This window comes from Bos taurus, chromosome 12 (assembly GCF_002263795.3).
Source record: "Bos taurus isolate L1 Dominette 01449 registration number 42190680 breed Hereford chromosome 12, ARS-UCD2.0, whole genome shotgun sequence".
In the NCBI taxonomy this organism is placed as follows: domain Eukaryota; kingdom Metazoa; phylum Chordata; class Mammalia; order Artiodactyla; family Bovidae; genus Bos; species Bos taurus.
The window spans coordinates 15,614,840-15,637,517 of record NC_037339.1 but is presented as its reverse complement, the minus strand read 5'-3'; the positions used below and the strand labels follow the sequence as shown (position 1 = coordinate 15,637,517).

Sequence of the window (22,678 nt, the reverse complement as noted above, 5' to 3'; positions counted from 1 at the left end):
GGTTGGGGAACTAAGACCCCATGTGCCACAAAGTGTGGCCAAAAAACAAAAAAGAAGCAACTGAAACTTTGAACACCATTGCCAAATGTGTTGTAATTTTAAAAATTACAACAAAATATGGTAACTCAAAAGACCCTATCTACTCAAGTCAGATAACTAAAAGGTTATAAAAGTAACACGGATCGCCTACCTGTTCCATTGAAGGACAAGCAATGATTTGAACATCTTCAGGGCTAAACTCTTCCTTTAACAAGACGTGGAACTTCTGGAAGACTTGCTGAATATTATTCTTAGAAAGAAGAAAAGGCAATTGTATTACGAGTCGCTGAAAACAGATTCAGCCTCCTTAAACATGAAGAACCAAGGAAGTTAATACTACTATTTGCCAAAACAAGTGGAGGAGACGTATCTTCCAGGGGATTACCAAAGACATGTAACTGGTCCTTAACATTTCACATACCAGCACAACCTAACTAATAAGACTTATCAGATAGTATTTCCTGGAAAAAACTAAACTCTTGCCAGCTTTGTTCCCTCCAGAGAATAATAAGAGTCTTCGGCAGCAATTTCTTCCACAAAAGATAATGAAGTTCCCAGACACATAAATTGTACTTTAAAAATCAACCAATGCCTTGGGTAAAGATGTGAGCTCAACACAGAGCTGGAAGCAGTGACCTAAATTTGCTCTGGCGTTTAATCCCTTGGGGGTCGCTGCAAGCCATTTATTTCCACTGCTGCTGCTACTGCTGCTAAGTCGCTTCAGTCGTGTCCGACTCTGTGTGACCCCATAGACAGCAGCCCACTAGGCTCCTCTGTCCCTGGGATTCTCCAGGCAAGAATACTGGAGTGGGTTGCCATTTCCTTCTCCACTCACCAGTAAAATGGGGCATAGTTCCTGAGATGCTATTCTCTCAAGTGCTGGGCCACATCTCACACAGAGGTCTGATTACTTATTCACTCATTTACTAATTTCTACTTTTTGGCAGAAATTACCTTTGTGCCATAGGTAACCATAAAAAATTAAGACAAAATGAGGGCTGGGGGGGAAGAGGGGCAGAATCAGAGAGATGCAAGCTTTGTTAAGTCTTTCAAGAATCCCAGTGTTTTTTTTAATCAACTGCACTAGAATAGTAGATCAACATTTCCAAATGTTTACAGGAAGAGGAAAATGCTAGACGAAGCAAGAATACTTGAAAAGACCAGCCAACATTCAAACAGATCATCATGAAACTTACCCTGACTGGTTTAAACAGGATGAACTCCGTATCCTTGTTGGATAGGTACAAGGACATACTTCTCAATGTCAGGGGCAGCTTTGCTTTTATCGTCTTGTAGGCACTTGCCACAAGGTCACTGACCTTTGCTGGAAAGAAATTAGCCTCCTTAGTATCACAAATAAAAACAGAAGTACTACTTCCATTTTAATTCAGAAGATAATAAAAGGAGAGAAAAACAGCAAAAGACGACTATTTCTTCAAAGAATTTTTTTTCACTTTTGTTTATTTATCAGTTTAATCACAAGCCCATAAACATTCATTAAGTATTTAGATATATAAAATTCTAACTGCAAAGACTAAACAGAAAAGAATTCCCCCAGCACGGCTCAGGACATTCACAGGGACAGTAGTATGGTGCCTTTGGAATTTGGAGACCAGAGGTAAGGTAAAATTGGAAGTCATCTGCAGAGAAACACTAGAAAGAATTACTTCGTAATGAATGGACTTATTCACTGTGACTCTTACTGACTCACAGTAAGAGATGCTCTCTGTCTTATGAGATTATTCAGAAAATGCCCACACGTATTTAATGGGAAATAAAAATCCATTTGTTATGTTCTTATACTATATTATCAGAAAAGGAATAGAATTCCAGAAAATGGTAACTGAAATAGTTAATAGCCCAGATGTAGTGTCTCAAAAGAAGTACAAATGGAAAAGAATAGCAGTAATCTGTAGGAAGTACTTAAAAGAGAAAATTACCTAGAAAGCTAGAAAGGAAAAGACTGATTAATCATTACAAAGATGGTTGACCTCACTCATAATTAAGGAAATGCCTATTAAAACAACTGGAATATTTCAGACTGGTTACAATCACTAAGATTGTGCACATGCACGTTTGGCGGAGGTGGGGAAACAGCCCCCTTCGTGCACCATTATTTTTGGCCACGCCATGTGGCACTGACCGTGGAGACCTAACTGCCGGCTATCTGCTGCTGCTTTAGTTGCTAAGTCATGTCCAACTCTGTGACCCCACGTAGCCCACCAGGTGCCTCTGTCCGTGGGATTCTCTAGGCAAGAACACTGGAGTGGGTGGATCTTCCCAACCCAGGATCAAATCTGTGTCTCTTGCATTGGTAGGTGGGTTCTTTACCACTGAGCCACCTGGAAAGCCCATTTTAACTACTGGACCACCAGGGAATTCCCCTTCATCCACTGTTGATGGGAGTACAGTATGAATTGGTTCAACTTCTTGGACGGGATACTGGGCAATGTCTAGCAAAACTGAAAATACACATACTCTTTAATATTTAATGTTTGTACTGCTGAAAATTTACCTTATAGACATGCTCACAAAATACCACCAAGATATGTGTGTTTATTAAAGAGTGTAAGGAAAAACTAAAAGTAATTTAAATATTAACAGAATTATTAAAGAAATTGTGCTCTAGTGATATATGTGTCCATTCCTTAAAATGGGTAGAGCTGGATACGCTGATATAGAAGGGGCTCTAAGGTACCGAGTAACTGTTTTTTTAAAAAGGGGCAGGGAGGGGATATTTTGTAAGCAGATTGGGTAGGAGGTCGCTGGAAAAAGAGAACCAAGCATGGTTTTCTTGACATAAGGGAAGCCATTTTGTCCTAAGTCATTTTGTGATCTAAGCCCAGCCACAATGCTTGTCCCTGAACAGGTCTCAGTAATGGATGATCTTAGGGGAAGTGAGGGGATGCAGGAACAAAGGAGAAGCAATCAAAAAACAACGGTTCAGTGACAAAACACTAGCTTTGTCCTCAAGGGATACAGAGAACAATCTGATACACGTCTTTGAGTTCTGCAGGAAGTAAGACCCATACCAGGTGGAGGCTGGAATGATGCTGCTGCCCCTCATGACTTCAATCAATGAAAGCTTAGATTCTGTAGACCACCGCCCCAGTTCAATGCTGAAGCCCCTCTGCTCAAGCCCCTTCATGAATACGTGTACCCTTGGCTTAAAACTTCCCCAATTTTGCTGTCTGGGGAGATGCTGCTCTGGGAAAGATCCCTGGTGCTCTTTCTTGCTGCAAGTAATACCTCCTTCCTTCTCCTGATCTTTGCCTTTTTGGTGTCTTTTAGCTCAACACTTACCAAAAGGGAAACCTGGTGAGTGTTGAGCTAAAACTTGTTACCTAAAAAGTGGTTACCCAGGTTTTTCAAGTAACAGTAGTATAATCTTACTTGTGTAACATATTTCAAGTCCATACGTGCTAAAACACACGTTCGGGAAGCAGCTGTGAACAGCGGTTACCTTCGCGAGAACTAGTTTGGAGGTGGAGAACAGAACTACTTCTAATTTTATACTTCTCCACATTTCCACTTTCATACCACATTAAAGGTTTTTTCAGTTGAGGAGGGTCACAGATGAGCAGGGCAAGAAAGTGCCTGTGCCCACAAGAAGAAAGAAGCAACAATCCAAGGACTGCATGTTTTTCATGAACAGATGAAAACTCCTTTAAGACAGTAAATTCCATAGGCTCTGTCCCTCTCATCACTAACACACTTGAGGGGTCACTGGTCAGTTTTCAGAGGCCTGGACAACTAGTTATATGTGGAGCTCAGTAAATAAAGTACCCTAGTTCTTAAGAAGGTATATCTCCCAGAGTGAAATAACAAACTGGCATCCTAATTATAGCTCAATCTCATGAGTTTATCATGAATTGACCCCAAGAATGTGATCAAGTCTGCATGTACCACATTAACCCTGGGTTCCAGGGGTCCACGACAAGTTCCTAGACTGTTCTTGGTGCTCCCTCCCCAAAGGCTCAAAAATCTTTGACATTTCAGTGTGGGTTTCTCCTGTTACAGATCAAGAGACAGCAACTCCATAGCTCCCTGTGGCCAACGGGGGTGGAAGATACAACTAGGTAAACTGAAGTATCACTGCTAACGTTGGCCAGCATCTCCTCACACAGAAAGAAACTAAGTGATTAAATGACAAAAACAGTAAGCCTGATTTCATCTAGTCCTCCTGTTGGCTTCCTTTTCCTTTCATCTACTCCTGCTTTACTAATGACAACGGTAGTGCTACTGAAGAGCACCACACACTCAACACTGAGACTTCTCCTAGGATTCCACTTGAAAAATGACAGCCCCTACTTTGAGCAAAAGAGAATCTTTTCAGAGCAGAAAGAAAATACATTAATTATACATCAAGCCCCTAGGCTTAGCTGTACTAAGTATGCCTATGCCAATTTGTTGGTTTCTACCTATTTTAAGAAAAATTTATTGCACCCAAGAGTTTCATCTACATTAACATTCAAAATAAAATCAGCTCCTATTTCTAAATAAGCTCTGCAAGTAACTGAAACCTTGAGCCAAAAGCCCAGTTAATCCAAAGACAATCAGAATTCCTTCTAGAACTGGTGCTGAGTTACAGATTGACAAGTCTGCTGCTGACCCTGAGGGGTCAGAACAAGTGGTTGCCACCAGGCTGACTATAGTTAGAACTGCCAGTATTGTCTGTAAAAGGTTGGTTTTCTGTCTCTTGACAGAATGTACTACTACACGAAGGATGTTCTCTGTCCTTTCGTAAGATGGCGAAGACTTCAATCTCATATACAACACAAGGTCTAAAATAATAAATCCAGTATACCACTCACTGTCTCTACCGCAGTGAATGAAGGACTAAAGTGTGTCACAAAGTTTATTTGCAAAATAAAACAAATCAATGCAAACCTATAAAAGTTCCCATGACAAATTTTTGGCATAAAATCCTGCCTTTCATTCAAATACAAGTGATAATTCTCTATGCTTCACAAATCTTCCTAAGAGACACAGAGCTACTTTCACTCTTCTCTGTTCTACTTCAACTTCAGACTAACCTGAGGCACTAATAAGAATAACTGAAAATTTCAGAATGGCCTCAATTCTTTTTCCCAAAAGAAATAAGTACCCGACAGACATACATTCTTTCACTATGGAAAGCCAATCGTGTTAAAGACCTAATTCTAGTTTAAGTGTCTATAGACAGTCAATCTTTTACAACTGCTAAGATGGAATGATCCTTCGGCTTTTTCACTATAAGAAAATTGCTTCCTACCAACTTGCACACAGCTTACCCATAATTAAAACACTCACTGCTTCGCCATCGTGCTCTTCTCTTTCAAAGGATCTCTATCACAACATGAGCCAAGGAACGGCCAGAAATATATAATCTAACAAAGTGATTTATTCTGGTTGAATGACAACTTAAACTGTCACAAAATGGACTAAAAATAACCCACAAAAACTAGTCTTGATTTTCAATGTCTACTATCTAATGCCAAAGAAGGAAAAAAACCTTCTAGCACAAAAAAATTTACATTTAGGAAAGAGTTAAGACAGGAAAACATCTCAAGCATTTCTGCCAATCAATGACATTGCCTGACAACTCCCAAACAACTTTTACAATGTTTTTTCAAACACTCTAAAACATTAAAAAGAATGTAACTTGTATAACATGTAATAATGTCCAATATTTCTTCATATAATACTTGGAAACAGTAGCATACTCTCCATTAATTTCATACTATCAAGCACTGTATTTTCATCCGAGTTCTAAGACAGTGAAAAGCAGGTAAACAAAAACTAGTGCACTCAAAGCATTCTCATCTAAGCCATATTTTATTTTTAACTGGGTGTGCGCGTGTGTATTTTTATTTTAATATGTGTGTGTGTATTTTTTTTAATTCTTCCTTTGACTTGGAATGCTTGTTCAAATACAAGTAGTGTTGGCTCAATTAAGACCTGTCAACTCCAAACTGGATCTTGCATTAACCTAAACCACAGCAGGAGTAGGAAAACAACTCCAAGCTGTCAGAGCATGACTATATAAATGCAAATTAACCGACATCCTAACAGGGAAATCCCAAATAGTAAAATGCGAGATACCTGGTTGTGCCCAAGGCTGCTGAGACAGCGTATATTTAGGTCCTCCCTGACTGGCCATTGTTTTTAATGCTGAAACCTAGTAGAGGAGACAAAAGGAAAAAAGTTTCATTTCACTGATGACAAATTAAACTAGAACTGCTCTCAAAAGATGTGACACCATTCAAACCTATGAAAATAACAATAACCAAATGTACAGCTCTAAGAGAAAATGAATCATTTCCCATAGTCCTTTACAACCAATAAAATATTTTAGCAAAACTTCTTTCGTGATTTCAAGGCATACCACTGTTTTGCAAAAAGAAAACCACACCAATGTCCTGAGGCATTCTGCCTGAAACATTTCAGGAAGACAAGAATGAAGACTGAGAGAAACATCAACACAAAACAGATCTCTCTTTAAGTGGACTGTTAGGTTAACTTTAAATTATTTTCCTATGTTATCAGAAAAATGTCACAGGAGCCGGACAAAATCCCCTTTATATATCTATAGGCTCCTTTCCTTCATTACAGGCAGAGAGAATGTTATTTAAAAAAAAAAAAGTTTTCAGATAGCATCAAAAAGCACCCTTTTCCAACCAGTGTGAGAGGGATGGAAGTGGATGCCCACCCTCTAGTCACTTCTCTCCTCATTCCTCAGCACCAGTGCAGAGAAGCAAAACCACGCATTTTGGACAAGAATGTTCTTAAGATGGCAGACCACAGTGGGGCTAAGGTGGAGCTGGGGAGTGTGAAAGACAGAAATTCATAAAACATCTTTTTAGAAATGGACTGCTAGGTGCCAAAGGTCCAGGCCATGACCCTGGCCTCAATAGACAGTCTCATTAGAAAGACTTCAACACCAGCTCTTTCGATTTCTCATAAAGAAGGCCACATAAATATGCAGGCAGAGAATGAGCACAGACAGGATATAACGTTAACCCAGGCCTCTCGAGCCCTCTTGGTACCAAGGCGTACCAAGTTCACATTCCTGAATCTACTTCTAGGTCCTTGCTCATGCTGTCACGTGTATAAAATCGCCCCTTTCCACTGTCACTCAATTCCTCTATATGGCTTTATGTTTACTGTGAAACGCTGCTTTTAAAAGTGAGTCACTGTCTAGGGATCAGACAATGCTAAAAGAAAAACATGCTCATGTTTAGTGTATATTATCCCCAGTATTTCCCAACGTAAATAGAAACATACTAATGCGTCTACACTTAGAAAAGCAGGAACACAGTGCTCTGAACTGTTTTTTCCCACTTAAATCTAAGTCCTGACTGAACATTCTTCTGTATCCAACTGTTACACTTCAATAGTAACGCCTGCCTGTTGGTCCACTGCCTGTTCCAGAATTTAACCAATTTCATAACGACATACACTACACAGAACTATTTTTATATTAAAAGCAAATACAGACTGGTATATTCACCTCTATTTACTATCTAGATAATTAATTAGGTTGGCCATAAAGTTCGTTTCGGTTTTCCCATTAACATCTTACGGAAAAACCTGAATGAACTTTTTGGCCAACCCAATACTTGTCTTTAAGTTAGACCTCAAGGAGCATTTTCCTCAGTTTCCCCAATAGCCGCATCTTTTTTAAAACCCCACAGGATGAAGACAGGCCCACTGTCTCATAATGACACTGCTGTACACATCTTCATGTTTACATCATATCCATCTTGATTTCCCATTAGGTTATAACACCTTAAGAACAGAAATGAAACTTATAGGTCAAATTCTATTACAACATTATGTCAGAAAAAAATTTAATTTATACTGTTACTGAGGAAATTCATAATACTTAAGAGGGAACATTACGAGTAAACTTGCAATACTTTAGCAAATTGCTTGAGAGGAAATGAAATCTGCTAACATAAGTCTGAGTTTTTAGCATAAACTGGTCCTACCATGGGAAACACTTTTTAGCTTAGCTATAAACTTTGAAATTATACTTCCTATAAAATACTTTCATTCAGATTTTTTTGCAAAAGCAAAATCTTCACTTCATATTTGTCACATAAACTAACATTTCTGCAAGTACTTAGAAAGTACTTTGCTCTCTTTGATCTTCTGGTCCTGATACATATAGTGATGTATAGAGAGTACAATGGAAGTTGCTCAGTCGTGTCTGACTCTGCAGCCCCATGGACTGTAGCCTGGCCAGGCTCCTCTGTCCATGCGATTCTCCAGGCAAGAATACTGGAGGGGGTAGCCTTTCCCTTCCCAAACTGACACAGGGATCAAACCCGGGTCTCCAGCATTGTAGGCAGATTTTTTATCATCTGAGCTACCAGAGTCCTTGTACCAACTGTAAGTAAGAAGGAGGGATACGACAGCACTCTTCTGTAGGGATCAGAAACAAGGCTTGGAGAAGCTGAGCACATGCACCCATCTCGGTCACGAGGTGCAGAATGCGGTTGGCAGCTCAGCATCCTCGCCTCGAAATGCTGTACTCTCTCGACTGCTCTCATGACTACCCCAAGCCCTACTTAGGAGTCAGCTTCAAACAATATTCAATATGATGAAATTTGAGAACAATGAAAAAGTATGGACAGTGTTTTAGTTTTGGAAAATATCTGACCCAAAAGTTTCTGTATGAACCTCTATCCCTCAACACTTGGAAAACAGTTTTACACTCCCTGCATGCATGCTCAGTTGCTCACTCATGTCTGACTCTTTGCGACCCAATGGACTGTAGCCCACTAGGATCCTCTATCCATGGGATTTCCCAGGCAAGAATACTGGAGTGGGTTGCCATTTCCTTCTCCAGGGGATCTTTCCGACCCAGGGATCAAACCCAGGTCTTCTGAATTGCAGGCAGTCTCCTACATTGCAGGCAGATTCTCTACTGACTGACCTCCAGGGAAGCCCACTGCACTCCCCAGGACCATTCAAATGATGCTGAGAGAAAAGGCTATGTTTCAAGGAGCAGAAAACAAGGCAAAGTTCTTCTAGAACTTTATCATTCTCAAGAAATTTCATTATTTTATAAAATAAAATTTTATTAATTGTGACCCCCCAAAAATCAGGAAGGATGTTTACAACAGATAGATTAAAAACACCATAGAAATGTTCATCTCATGTGTAATGGGTCACACTGCTAACGTTGTTTCTCAGTCTGAAATGAAGATGATTTACCTACTCTAGGTAGAGGGGATGTAAGGAGAGTTAATGAAAACAAAGCATCTCAACAAAGAGAGCTCAAGCAAAGAGCTACGTATACAATAAAGCCAATTTACAACAGGTGAAGGGGATCGGAATCACACCTGGAGTCTTCAGGTCCAAAAAAATAAAATCTTCTGACAACCTAAAAATGTTTTCTACAGACTCTCACAGTTTGTTTTATGGCAAATCCATATATATTTTTAAAATCAATCCAAACTCAGAAACAAGCTGAGGACATTTTGCTAATGAGGCTTACATCCAAATAGTAAATACTGAGACCTACAAGCATACATCCAAATGAAAGGTAAAATACTGTTTCCTTTCTACATCGACGAGTTACTGTTTTTCTTGCAGTCATTTATCAAGGCACAAGAACCGCCTGCTTTACAATGGCAATTATAATAAAAGGGGTGTAAGATTCTGCACCTGCAGAATTACCTTCAAAGAAAATCCTTATAAGTTTTAAAAGCATTTACTCTGTCTCTGCTATTCAGAGTACTAGTAATGCTGACTTGCTGAGACGTGAAAAATGTTTGGTCCACAAATTCTAGGAAACAATGTCTTAAATGATCACAAGCGTCTGCATGAACTCCAGTGTGTACAGTGCATGTGAGTCGCCTGTGTGTGTGTATCTTCGCCTTTGACCCACTCTATGCCAAGAGGACAAGGGAAGAAACCTAGATTTGGAATTTGTTGTTTTTTAGTTGTTCAGTCACATGTGAACACGTCTGACTCTCTGCGACCCCATAGACGCTTTGCAACCCCATAGACTGCAGCTCGCCAGGCTTCCCAGTCCTTCACCACCTCCCGGAGTTTGCTCAGTCTTATGTCCACTGAGTCAATGATACCATCCAACCATCTCATCCTCTGTCACCCCTTCTCCTCCTGTCCTCAATCTTACCAGCATCAGAGTCTTCTCCAATTTGGAATAAGATAACGTAGAAGGGATGCTGGGTCCTCTGAGTTGAAGTATCTACTAAAGAGCCTCACTAAACAGTGAGGAGCACTGAGGGACCAGGGTTGTAAAAGGAAAATCGAGACAACTGCGAATGAACCGAGGAAGGGCAACACAGACTGAGCTGGTGGCGGGAGTGAGGGAGACCTCTGCCTCCCCCGCCCCATAGTGAGAGGAGTATGAACAGAGCTGCATGACCAGCTGCACGGGGTCCCTGCTGCAGTGTGTGGCATGTCCAGGCAGAGCTATGCTATGATTCAGACTTGGATACATATTTTCTACCTAAATGTCTCAATTTTAAAGAATGTTCAGTGTCCAGAATCTTGCAAAATGCACAGTTAAACCAGATTCCCAGGTGGCACTAGTGGTAAAGAACCAGCCTGTCAAGGTAGGAGATGTAACAGCTGTGGGTTCGATCCCTGGGTCAGGAAGACCCCCTGGAGGAGGGCATGGCAACCCACCCCAGTATTCTTGCCTGGAGAATCCCATGGACAGAGGAGCCTGGCGGGCTACAGTCCATAGCGTCGCAGAGAGTCGGACACAATTGAAGCGACTTAGCACATATTAAACATACCAAACTTATACTCAGGTCAACTTGGACAACTGCCATCAGTAAATTTTCACTCTTTTGACTTCTAGGAAAACTCTGTTTTTCTAGGAAAAAACCCTTTAAGCCAAGATTTCATTATAACCAACTTGCTTACATCAGAAGATTCGTTCTGCTGCTCTGTTACTGTAAAATATTCATCTCTAGCATTTCCCACCAGTATTAATGTGGGTGCTCTCCCAAAACACATACTACAATCTACAAACTAGTTGTCCATGAGGGCAGTTTTAGTAAAAACTATGATGACTTATTTGTAACTTACAAAATATCAATACTAGCACCATTTTTTAAAAATCAAAAGCTGGTAGAAAACATTTATACCACACTCCTTTTAAATTTATGTAGTGAGAAAAAAAAAGCACACATTCCAAATTCTTGAACAGGCTAAAATCCACCAAACAAGTAATATACCCCAATCATAAAAAAATAGTTTACCATTTCTATATTTGCTTTTTTTGGTATCATTTCTTATTTTTAAAAACTAGTATCTTCTGTCTTTATCACGGGACCCAGCAACACGTTACCAACGAACAATCTCCTGAGCTGCCTCCTGTCATTTCGTAGACATACCTTGTCTCCCCATTTAAGACTTAGGTAAGCAAATTTGAGAGGAAAGGCTGTCATTTTTTTTTTTTTAAATGTCCGCAAATTCAAGTCTGGACAGATAGTAGAGATTAATAAATTAATTTCAAGACTTTTTAAACATCTTTACAAGCTAAGTCCTTAGCAACAAAACTTAGATTTTTAAAAAACAATTATTGAAAAAAGAAAGTCAAAACCGCCATGATCTGATTTTTTTCTTTGCTGGCATTTGCCAGTTTATGGATTTTAGCTGGGAGACAGATAGACAGATTATTGTAAATCTATATATCTGGTGATTAACAATGCAATGATTTAGAATCTTCAATTCTCAATTACCCATACAAAATGAAAGGTAGGAACAGCATGTAAAACAAGAGGAAAATAACTCATTTAGGTAATGAGAAACCCTCATACATAGGTCTGGGACTACTGCCATGAAGGTCCTAATCTAAGCGAGAGTCCCAGAGCACATGCAGACATCTACACTGTGGAGAACAGAGCTAACCAGAGCCTGCTCTAACTAGATTTCCAATACTCACACCTTCTTTTAACACTGAAGAATTCTGCATGCCTACCTAAAAGTCCAAACCAAAAAGCTTCCATAAGAGGAAACACGGTGATTTCTTAGGATTGTTAAGACCTCAGTTTACTATTTCCTTCTGCCAAGGATTTCACAAGAAGGCAATTCAAACTGCAATCTAGGAAAGAATTCAAAGTTACTTTCCCAAGCATGCAGCAAGGTCTGTACCTTTGTCAGGAACTCCTCCAGCGGCTCTATGAACAGCCTGGTCTGCTGCTGAATAAACTGCTCACAGGCTGACTTCAGGTGGCGGTCTACGTCTTTTTTAGAGTCGAGGTAATGTTCTCTTATCTCAGGAGTACCCTTAAAAAGAAGATGACAATTTCCTCCTGTTTTTATGTGCCTAGAAATTACCAGACATGCAAAGAATGTCATTTCTCTCCCACCACCAAGGAAACAGACTCCTTCTCACCTCCAACAAGAACTCTATCAAGGCATTGTTGCTATTCAGCCTAAAAAATCTTGGAACAGTCATAGGATTCAGGATTTTAAATGCTGCATCTGTGGAACAAAATTACTCATCCAGTGAACATGTACAGTTTCAACAGAGAAGTCACGTAACTATTTTAGCGTGTAAACATACACTTGTTCTCTATCACCACAGAGCAAAAGCACTTTCATTTCCAAGTCACCTCCATGAGCGGGTGAGGTCAGTGCCCGTGATGGCTACAGTACTCACGCATAATTATTTTCTAGAACTCAGAATTGCAAAATGGCTATTAACCACAATTGTTTATTTTTAGGAACAAAGAAAAAAGGATAAATGGTAATTAACACCTTACAATTTCACAGCTTTACTTTAATGATGCTAAATAAGACTTTCTTTAAAAAAAAAAAAAAATTCATATACTTACCCAGCTTCTTTTGTTTAAGATCTGGCTGGCATAGAAATTTATTCATTCAAAGCAGAGAGAATAAATTAATATGTCAGCCAGAAAAAAAAAAAAAAAAACCACACCAAAAGGACATATTTACCCCTTAACCTCCAGACTAACTAGAATCTGTGCAAAGTACTAACAGGTCTCATCGATGTTCAAATGCAATAAGATATAACATTAGTAGTGAGAGGTTAACAGGCTTAAAAGTACAGACAGCAAGTATTAAGTGATAGTCAGAAAAGCCCATTACTTTGCTTTGCCTTGCCAGGCTGGAGAAAGCACAGCACGAAGTGCTTCTAGCCTGGATTTAAAAGTACATACACACACCACACTGTACTTCCTGCCTCAACTGTGAACTGATTTAACTGAAAACAAATCCCCTATCAGATTCAGTGTTCTGAATTCAGTATTCTTTAGTAAATGACTCTTCATTTCTTCTGTCCTTTCTACAGGAAACCTGAAAAACTGTAGGTGATCATACAGCAGGATTACAGAACCTTCATTATGTTGTAGGGAAAACATATTTTAAACCAAAATTTGCCAAAATTAATACTTTTTTCTCACACCTCAGTGGATCTATAGTAGAACGAAGCAGCAACAGGTTATGAATTAGAAAAAATATGAAAGAAAATAGATCAGTCCTGCTTCACCTCATCCTTTGAATAAAATACGGACAATCAGTGCCTGGCATTCCTCAAGGTTAGGGTGCTATTCTCACATGTCACACTGAAAGGAAAGGAGGAAATCAACTTAAAAATGATGCATTCTATAAAGGCCAAAGTCAGGAAATCTGGCTGCTGTTATTAAAAAAAAAAAAAACCTTACAAAGCAGATGAATAACATACAGGCTTACTATCCAGATTCCACCAGAACCAAAAGGTATTCTCTGTGGTGAAAAGGAAAGTGCATTAGGAAAAGAAAAAGAATAAGCTGTTTTAATATGACTCACTTTGATTCCAAGTGATGTTACAGCAAGTCGACTATTTTATAAGCAGTCATTAGGAAAGTAACTTGTTCCTCTTGGAAATCCTATATTTGGAGACTCTCTAAACCATGGAATACAAAAAGTAATCTGAATGGCTATGAATTTTCTCAATTCTCCCAATGCACAAGGGAGAAATCCATTCATTTCATAAATGGATGGCTTAAGGCATTAGAGCTTAATTCTCTTGGAAATGGTTAAGAAAAGATAAAGTTTAGATAAATTTGTAAGTAAGGGAGATGGAAATTGATGGTATATCCTTTAACTGTTCAAGATCAGCATCTTAAAAAATAACTACTGTAATCTTTTAGAAATCATCACTTGCTAATTCAGTCAGAAACAAATCATTAGTATGGATGAAGCACCTATCTCAAGATGATTCAATGTCTATTACCAATTCAAGATTCTATTGATGCGATTACTTAACCAGCTGATTTAATAATACAACTTAGTTTATTTAAGCACCTTAAACTTACAAAAACACTTTAATATATATTTTCATTCATTTTCACTCTTAATGATCTTGATAATCTGGTGAAAGCATCATGATGGGTTAATTCTGCTCATTTTACGCAAGGTACGGAAGCTAAAACACACGTTTAAAATCACAAGAACTAGGAAATGATGGACCAGGAACAGAACCTGACTCACTCTTCTGATTTTACCCAGCTGGCTTCCTGAGTTTCTATGAATTGACAAACCCAACTCAATGTCTAAAATCATTCCAGTTAGCTGACACTCTTAAGTAGTTATTACAATGATCTTTCATTTTTTAACTGGTTATGGTAATATGTGGCAGAGTCTAAGAGAAGTTATACTCCACTGCAAGTTGAAATGCTCAAATATAGTTCTCTCCATAAAGAAAACACAGCAAATTAGATATAATTAGGATGTTGTCAGCTTAGCTTAGTATGAACAAGCAACATGCTCAGCAAGCACAGCATGCAAAATAAAAAATTGCAGATGAACATAAAATAAACCTATAAACCTGTGCTGCCACACTTGGATGGGTCAAACACACCCAACTGTGCCAGCCAGGGCAATGAAGTACCTCTAGTTTTCTTGAGGTCCAGGGAAATTTCCTTAATGGTGAATTCAGTGTGAAATGGAGCGATTTGTTCACGAAGAATCAAAAGGTGCTTTATTAAGAAAAGCTGTCCATCAATCTGAGTCTAAATTGTAAGACAGAAAAATGGATATTATCACAGATTAAGTAAAAACAGAAATACATATAACACGTTTGCTACTAATTCAACATTAATCGATCTAGGTCACTTGCCTTTAGCATAACTACATGGTACCAATACTCCTCTGTTGTGCGATGAACTCAACCATATTTTCAGGTTGAAACTATCTGGAAAAATCTTACTTCAAACTTTTACTATCATCTACTCTACTTAGCAAACCCAAGAAAGTAAACCAGACAAAAGGTCGTAACAACACAGTTAGAAACAAAAGTCAAGTCTATTCTAACCTGGTGCAGAAAGAAAAAAGATGATATGGCCCAAGATCAGCACAGCACAGGAAGCAGAGTTCCATCTCTCACAGCTTCCTAGTTTCTCTCAGTAACATAGCTTTCACTGTTTGGTCAAAGTAGTTTCAATATTCAGAATATCAGAAATATTGGTATTTATATAAAAGTACAAAGGAGCCTCCAAATGTAAAAAGATTTGGGGTGGTCATTTTGGATTACCCTGCCAGCAATGGAGAACGGACTACCTACACCCCACACAGGAAGTGCAGACACTCCCGCATTTCCTTTTACCCTCTCAGGACACATCTTCAAGAGTTTTGTGATTCAAGCTCAGTTCTCAAAGCTCTGACCCAGTTCCCAAAATAGTGAATCACCATAGCTCTCATTTCAGAAGAGTCTGTATATTAAGAAGAGCAAGGATATGTTTGCTCCTTCTTGCTGCTACCCAAGACAGACTTACTTTGAAAATATTTTTAATAAACTTATTCTGCATTAGGAAAAGAATAATGTCTTTCAGTAACTAATACAGGCATACCTTGGAGACACACCGGGTTTGGTTCCAGACCACTGCAATAAAGTGATTATTGCAACAAAGCGAGTCACACAAATTTTTTGGTTACATTTACACCAAACTATTATGTGGCCAACAGGATTATGTTTAAAGAAACAAAGTACATACCTTAATTTTAAAATACTTATTGCTAAAAATATTAACCATCTTTAGCAATCAAGTATTTTTAAATAACCATCATTTGAGCCTACAGCAAGTCAATAGTAATAACAAAGATCCCTGATCACCCATCACCACAACAAATATAATAATGAAAAAGTTTGAAACACTGAACTGCCAAAATGTGATACAAACACACTAAGTGAGCAAATGCTGTTGGGAACATGGTGCCAACAGATGTGTTTGACGCAGGGTTGCCACAAATCTTCAGTTTGTAAAAAAACACAGAAACAAAACCCCACAGTTATCTGTGAAGCAAAATAAAGCAAAGCACAGTAAAACAAGGTGCACTGTATAAGCTTTAAGGAGGTTATTAAAGTGACTGCTCTCTGTTCTCTCTCTCCTTCCCACCCTCCTGAACAGACACAAATCAGTGTGTATGATTTACCTGATGGAAACTCACTCTGCACTCTGGCTAAGTAGGAAATGCTACCCACTTTGAATAATTGCTCTGTTTTCAAAAGAACTAACAGCTCCGAAGGAGAAAACAGTACCATATAGATTGGATTTACTTTGCTGAAGCTACTGTGATTCAGCAAATAGTATCGTGTTAGTGTACTGATACACTAGGTGCTCAATTTAAGTATGGAAGAAAATTTCTTTCCTTAAGAAAGTCTCAACACATTAAGCCATTTTCATTGATCACTTTTCCAAAAGTTGAAAGATGAAAAGCACACTAACTTAGTTGTGAAAATAAATCGGCTAATTCTTACTAAATTGAAGGTCTCCTCATATATTTTTAAGCACTTACGATATGCAGGAATGGCCTTATGCCATTAGACAATGGCCTTATGTGAGGATGGCCTTACAGGTTGTGTGGGGAGAAGGCCGAATAATGAAAAAAAAGGGTTTTCATTCTTCCCTTTAAAATGAGGACAGAGATATAAGAGGATATAAGCACATGAATTTTTTAAATTACATCATTGTTTTCCCTCTGATAATCTAAGAAATACATGCTCACTGCATAAACTGTGGAAAATACAGACAAGTGTGAGAAGAAACAAGAGTCATCTGCAGTCACTCCAACCTTCCATCACTACTTTCTTCAGTGAATGTATTAATCACATAGTTATCATCTGCGTCGTATCCTGCGCCTTGTTTTTACCTTAACATATTTACGTTAAATTTTATCACTCCCTTTTCTGGAATTTAACATCTGTGTATTCCACTGTATGGAATATACCACAATTTACTTAAACACGTGTCTAGTGTTAGACGTGTTTCCTAATTCCCTCTATAACAAAAGAACATGAAAGCTCAGGCTGGGAAATATGTTTTAAATTTCAACCTGCCTGTCTATAACTTAACTTTCCATTCTCTTCTAGTTCCCGTGTCAGAATTTCCCTTCAATTCTCAATCCCATGAATGGGAACATACAGTGGTCACAAAGGCAGAGCTTTTTCCAGCTTGTCTAGGATCCCACATTCTTCCATGAGGAGGTTTCTGTTTTTAGTTTATCTAAAACCTTGAAGTTAGAAACCAAGTTTATAAATCTGGAAGTCTAGAAAGGTTCACAAAGTCTGAAAACTCCCACGAGCTATGAAATTTCTGCTGGAAACAGTCCCACAGCTTACTCCCTGTTGGTAAGCAATAGGTATTTTAGGTGGAGAGTTAAACAGAGCAGCATCCTGAACCATACTTTCTGGAAAAAAAAAAATCTCAGGGGTTGTGGGAGAAGCACATGCCAACAGCCGTCAGCACCAGATCCCTTCTTCTTGAATAAAAAGTGTAAGTTACAAAGTCATGTCAACTCCTTCTAGTCACATAATCCATGGGCCACAACTCTTATCTTCCAAACTGACTGACTGATTCCTCCAAGTGAGGCCATTCAACTATTTGGAATGTCATTGTAGGGACGATGACAGATTGCTACGATTTCTTGAAAACAGTTTCGGTATTACAGGGAAAGAGCAGTTCAGTACCTTCCTGCTACTAAGGCTAGAACAAGAAACCTTTATCCCACAGAATTTATGACCTAAGTATCACCTTTGGTACTTCAGCAAAGCTGGCACTCTCTTACATAGCGTAGTCTTTAGCACTAAAATGAAGTACTACCTCCTCTCAAAGGGCCTCAAAATTAAATCACATTAAAAAAGTAAATGCTACTGCCAAAATGGCTTTAAATTTCTGTGCCTGTATATAAATGCTGCATTCCACAATAGTATTATAGATGATCAGATTTCATCTAACACTTCATCAAACCTTGTTTTTGCTGATGGACTCTGATGCTCCAAGCAGTGACTGAATGCAGGCCGACAAGGCTTCCTGTGATAGTCCTTGGAACACTGCCCTCTGGTGAAACAAAAGAGAAACATCCCCTGTAGCACTTCAAACAAAGCAAAAGAAATTTGTAGGCTGTGAGTACAGCTTGCTTGCCCTCATCTGATGAATTAATTTATTACTACCAATTGCAAAGAGTCAGACACGACTGAGCAACTGAACTGAACAGATACTCCTCCCAGACTTTCCTATTGCCACACAAGCTTTCCAGACCAGCACAATTTCCTAATCTGCACCTCTTGAAACTCTCACGTGACCATCCAACACTATTTCCTGAGCACCTATTTCGTGCCGGGCTCTGTGCTGGTCCTGGAAGCACAGTGGCAGGTGCACAAGGCAGATGTGACCTGAGCCCGGGAAGCTCTCACTCCAGTGCGATCTCATGATATAGGCTGTTTTTTAAACATACAAAACCAACTTTAAAACAAAGCCTCAGTAAATCCACTTCTAAAAACGTATCCCAAGTAATATCAGTACTGTATTCTAAGATTCATACTTATGGCTCTTTTCATAATACTATTTAAAGCAGAAAAAAATAAATCTGGAAATAAATGTTCAATGATAAGCAGCTGACAAAATACTAGTAAATCTAAATTATGGAACATTGTACATGAAATCAAAGGATGCTGAACAGGAAGTGATAAAATTCTTGTACAAGAATATAATTAATTAAAAACAAAATCAGGTTACAAAACAGAAGGTGAAGTAGGATTAATTTAATTCTGCCACTGCTGTATCTTCCCAGAGGTGTGGTGTGTGCACAGATTCCTGTCAGCCCCCCTGCTTTCTCTCTGCCTCTACTCCACCTGAAACGGAACTGATAAGGATGTGTATGAGCAAAATATTTATTACTAGGCCACCATCCTGGCCTCTTGTCTCGTGCGTAATGATTTATTCTCTATTTGTACTGCTACCTTCTCTTCTGTTTCTCATGAGGCTACTGCACAGTGAGACAAGATTAAGGCTCTCTCTTGCTAGGTCAAGATATACCCATTTGAATGCAGAGTTCCAAAGAATAGCAAGGTGAGATAAGAAAGCTTTCCTCAGTGATCAATGCAAAGAAATAGAGGAAACAATAGAATGGGAAAGACTAGAGATCTCTTCAAGAAAATTCGAGATACCAAGGGAACATTTCATGCAAAGATGGGCTCAATAAAGGACAGAAATGGTATGGACCTAACAGAAGCAGAAGATATTAAGAAGAGGTGGCAAGAATACACAGAAGAACTGTACAAAAAAGATCTTCATGACCCAGATAATCACGATGGTGTGATCACTCACCTAGAGCCAGACATCCTGGAATGCAAAGTCAAGTGGGCCTTAGGAAGCATCGCTACGAACAAAGCTAGGGAGCTGATGGAATTCCAGTTGAGCTATTTCAAATCCTGAAAGATGATGCTGTGAAAGTGCTGCACTCAATATGCCAGCAAATTTGGAAAACTCAACAGTGGCCACAGGACTGGAAAAGATCAGTTTTCATTCCAATCCCAAAGAAAGGCAACACCAAAGAATGCTCAAACTACCACACAATTGCACTCATCTCACACACTAGTAAAGTAATGCTCAAAATTCTCCAAGCCAGGTTTCAACAGTATGTGAACCGTGAACTTCCAGATGTTCAAGCTGGATTTAGGAAAGGCAGAGGAATCAGAGATCAAATTGCCAACATCCCCTGGATCATCGAAAATGCAAGAGTTTCAGGAAAACATCTACTTCTGCTTTATTGACTATGCCAAAGCCTTTGACTGTGTGGACCACAACAAACTGTGGAAAATTCTGAAAGAGATGGGAATACCAGACCACCTGACCTGCCTCTTGAAAAATCTGTATGCAGGTCACGAAGCAAGAGTTAGAACTGGACATGGAACAGACTAGTTCCAAATAGGAAAAGGAGTACCTAAAGGCTGTATATTGTTACCATGTTTATTTAACTTATATGCAGAGTACATAATGAGAAATGCTGGCCTGGATGAAGCACAAGCTGGAATCAAGATTGCCCGGAGAAATATTAATAACCTCAGATATGCAGATGACACCACCCTTATGGCAGAAGCAAAGAAGAACTAAAAAGCCTTTTGATGAAAGTGAAAGAGGAGAGTGAAAAAGTTGGCTTAAAACTCAACATTCAAAAACCTAAGATCACAGCATCTGGTCCCATCACTTCATGGCAAACAGATGGGGAAACAATGGAAACAGTGACAGACTTTATTTTCCTGGGCTCCAAAACCACTGTAGATGGCGACTGCAGCCATGAAATTAAAAAACACTTGCTCCTTGGAAGAAAAGTTATGATAAACCTAGACAGCATACTAAAAAGCAGACATTATTTTGCCAACAAAGGTACATCTAGTCAAAGCTATGGCTTTTCCAGTAGTCATGTCTGGATGTGAGAGTTGGACTATAAAGAAGGCTGAGCACTGAAGAATTCATGCTTTTTAACTGTGGTGTTGAGGAAGACTCTTTAGAGTCCCTCGGACTCCAAGGAGATCCAATCAGTACATCCTAAAGGAAATCGGTCCTGAATATTCATTGGAAGAAGTGATGCTGAAGCTGAAACTCCAATACTTTGGCCATCTGATGTGAAGAACTGACTCATCTGAAAAGACCCTGATATTGGGAAAGATTGAAGGCGGAAGGAGAAGGGGATGACAGAGGATGAGATGGCTGGATGGCATCACTGACTCAATGGACATGAGTAAATGGACATGAGTAAACTCCAGGAGTTGGTGATGGACAGGGAAGCCTGGCGTGCTGCAGTCCACAGGGTCGCAAAGAGTCAGACGCGACTGAGTGACTGAACTGAATTTGCTAGGTCACTCACCCTGCCTGCCTTAGGAAGACAGCTTCGATTGAGACCCTCTCTTCTTCCTACTCATGTCTGTCTTTACCTTCGATTGGTCAGATGGAGAGGGATAAGATTTGAATGTAGGCTAGGTGAAAATGTAATGGGCAGGCCTAGGGCATAAAATAAAAACAGGCACAGTGTCGTTTGTGGGCCTACCTACTGTTTGCCTAAAATTCCCGCTAAGCACCTAAGAGACTTCCCCAGGGTCTGTGATGACAATGGGTTCTATGTGGAATGTGGCCCCCCGGTATTTCCCCTGGGATCCTGGCTCCACCGTAGGAAGTTTCTGAATCCCAGCCTAACACTATCATTCAATACATCTACTGGGAGGACCTGGGGAAGAAGGGCTGCCAATATCCAAGTTTCCCTCTGGGAGAGATCTCAGCAGCTGGGCAAAATGGCTGAGAATCCAACTCTGTACAGGAGACCTGGCCTCACCCCTAAAAGTCCCAGAATGGAGTAAAAGGCGCTTTCTGGTTCAATTCCAGAATCTCTGAGCACAAACTCCAGGAATGATGCAGTTTAACATAGATACCAAGTAGTGAGCTCTCCAGTGAACCCATGAGTCCGCTGTGCAATCCCGCTCAGGCCAGAGGGCGGTGAGCACAGAGGATCTCCAGAGTGGGAGGGGATACACACATTCCCTTCTAAACCACACTCTTAAAAGACAGTGGCTTCTGAGCAATTAATTACATGATCATTGTAATCTTCCCTGATGGCTCAGATGATAAAGCATCTGCCTGCAACACAGGAGACCCGGGTTCAATCCCTGGGTTGGGAAGATCCCCTGGAGAAGGAAATGGCACCCCACTCCAGTACTCTTGCCTAGAAAATCCCATGGACGGAGGAGCTTGGTAGGTTACAGTCCATGGGGTCACAAAGAGTCAGACATGACTGAGCAACTTCACTTTCTTTTCTTTTCTTTCTGTATTTGATCACTTCTCTCTTCATATGCTATTTAAGTTGTAATGATCAAATTAATTTTTGAAAAGTGAATTAAAGTCACTGAGTTTTATAAACATTTTTTGGGGTTTTAACACTAACAGTAAATAAATGTAGACAACTGATCATTCAGTGATTGATAAACTGTTAAACTGAAATGCTTAAAATAAATGTCACCTAAAATAAATGTGCAGTATAAGTTGAGGCTAAAAAAACTAAAAGGGTACTGCTAATTTCAGCAAATAATTAGTCCATGGTTAGTAACACATGTAATCTGTGAAACAAGGAACCCTTGTTCAAGAAGTTGATTTAAACTGAGTACACACATGTATACCTGTGGCAGATTCATTTCGATATTTGGCAAAACCAATACAATATTGTAAAGTTTAAAAATAAAATAAAATTTAAAAAATAAAAAAATAAACTGAGTATAAAAGTAGTTGCATTCAGTACTAAATGTGTATTATACGAAATATATGTATGTGACACTGGACATATTAACCTTCCTGCATCTTTTTCTTCATCTATAGACTAAAGACAGATGAACTAATCA

The 22,678-nt window shown here is 39.3% G+C and overlaps 1 protein-coding gene and 1 non-coding gene across 4 annotated transcripts in view; both read right to left on the bottom strand.

Annotated features, from left to right (window-relative positions):
• Positions 1–22,678, bottom strand: part of COG3 (component of oligomeric golgi complex 3) — a 60,789-nt gene that overhangs the window by 6,000 nt on the left and 32,111 nt on the right. For 2 of the 3 annotated variants that reach the window (NM_001206537.1, XM_059892064.1), the window contains 7 exon segments: positions 191–289; positions 1,236–1,363; positions 6,124–6,199; positions 12,163–12,297; positions 12,407–12,495; positions 14,906–15,026; positions 18,261–18,350. In NM_001206537.1, coding sequence (NP_001193466.1) covers positions 191–289; positions 1,236–1,363; positions 6,124–6,199; positions 12,163–12,297; positions 12,407–12,495; positions 14,906–15,026; positions 18,261–18,350 — 738 coding nt within the window. 3 annotated transcript variants of the gene reach the window in all.
• On the bottom strand, positions 7,553–7,641 carry MIR2285H (microRNA mir-2285h). Its single transcript, NR_107733.1, has one exon. It is a non-coding gene; the product is annotated as a microRNA mir-2285h (primary transcript).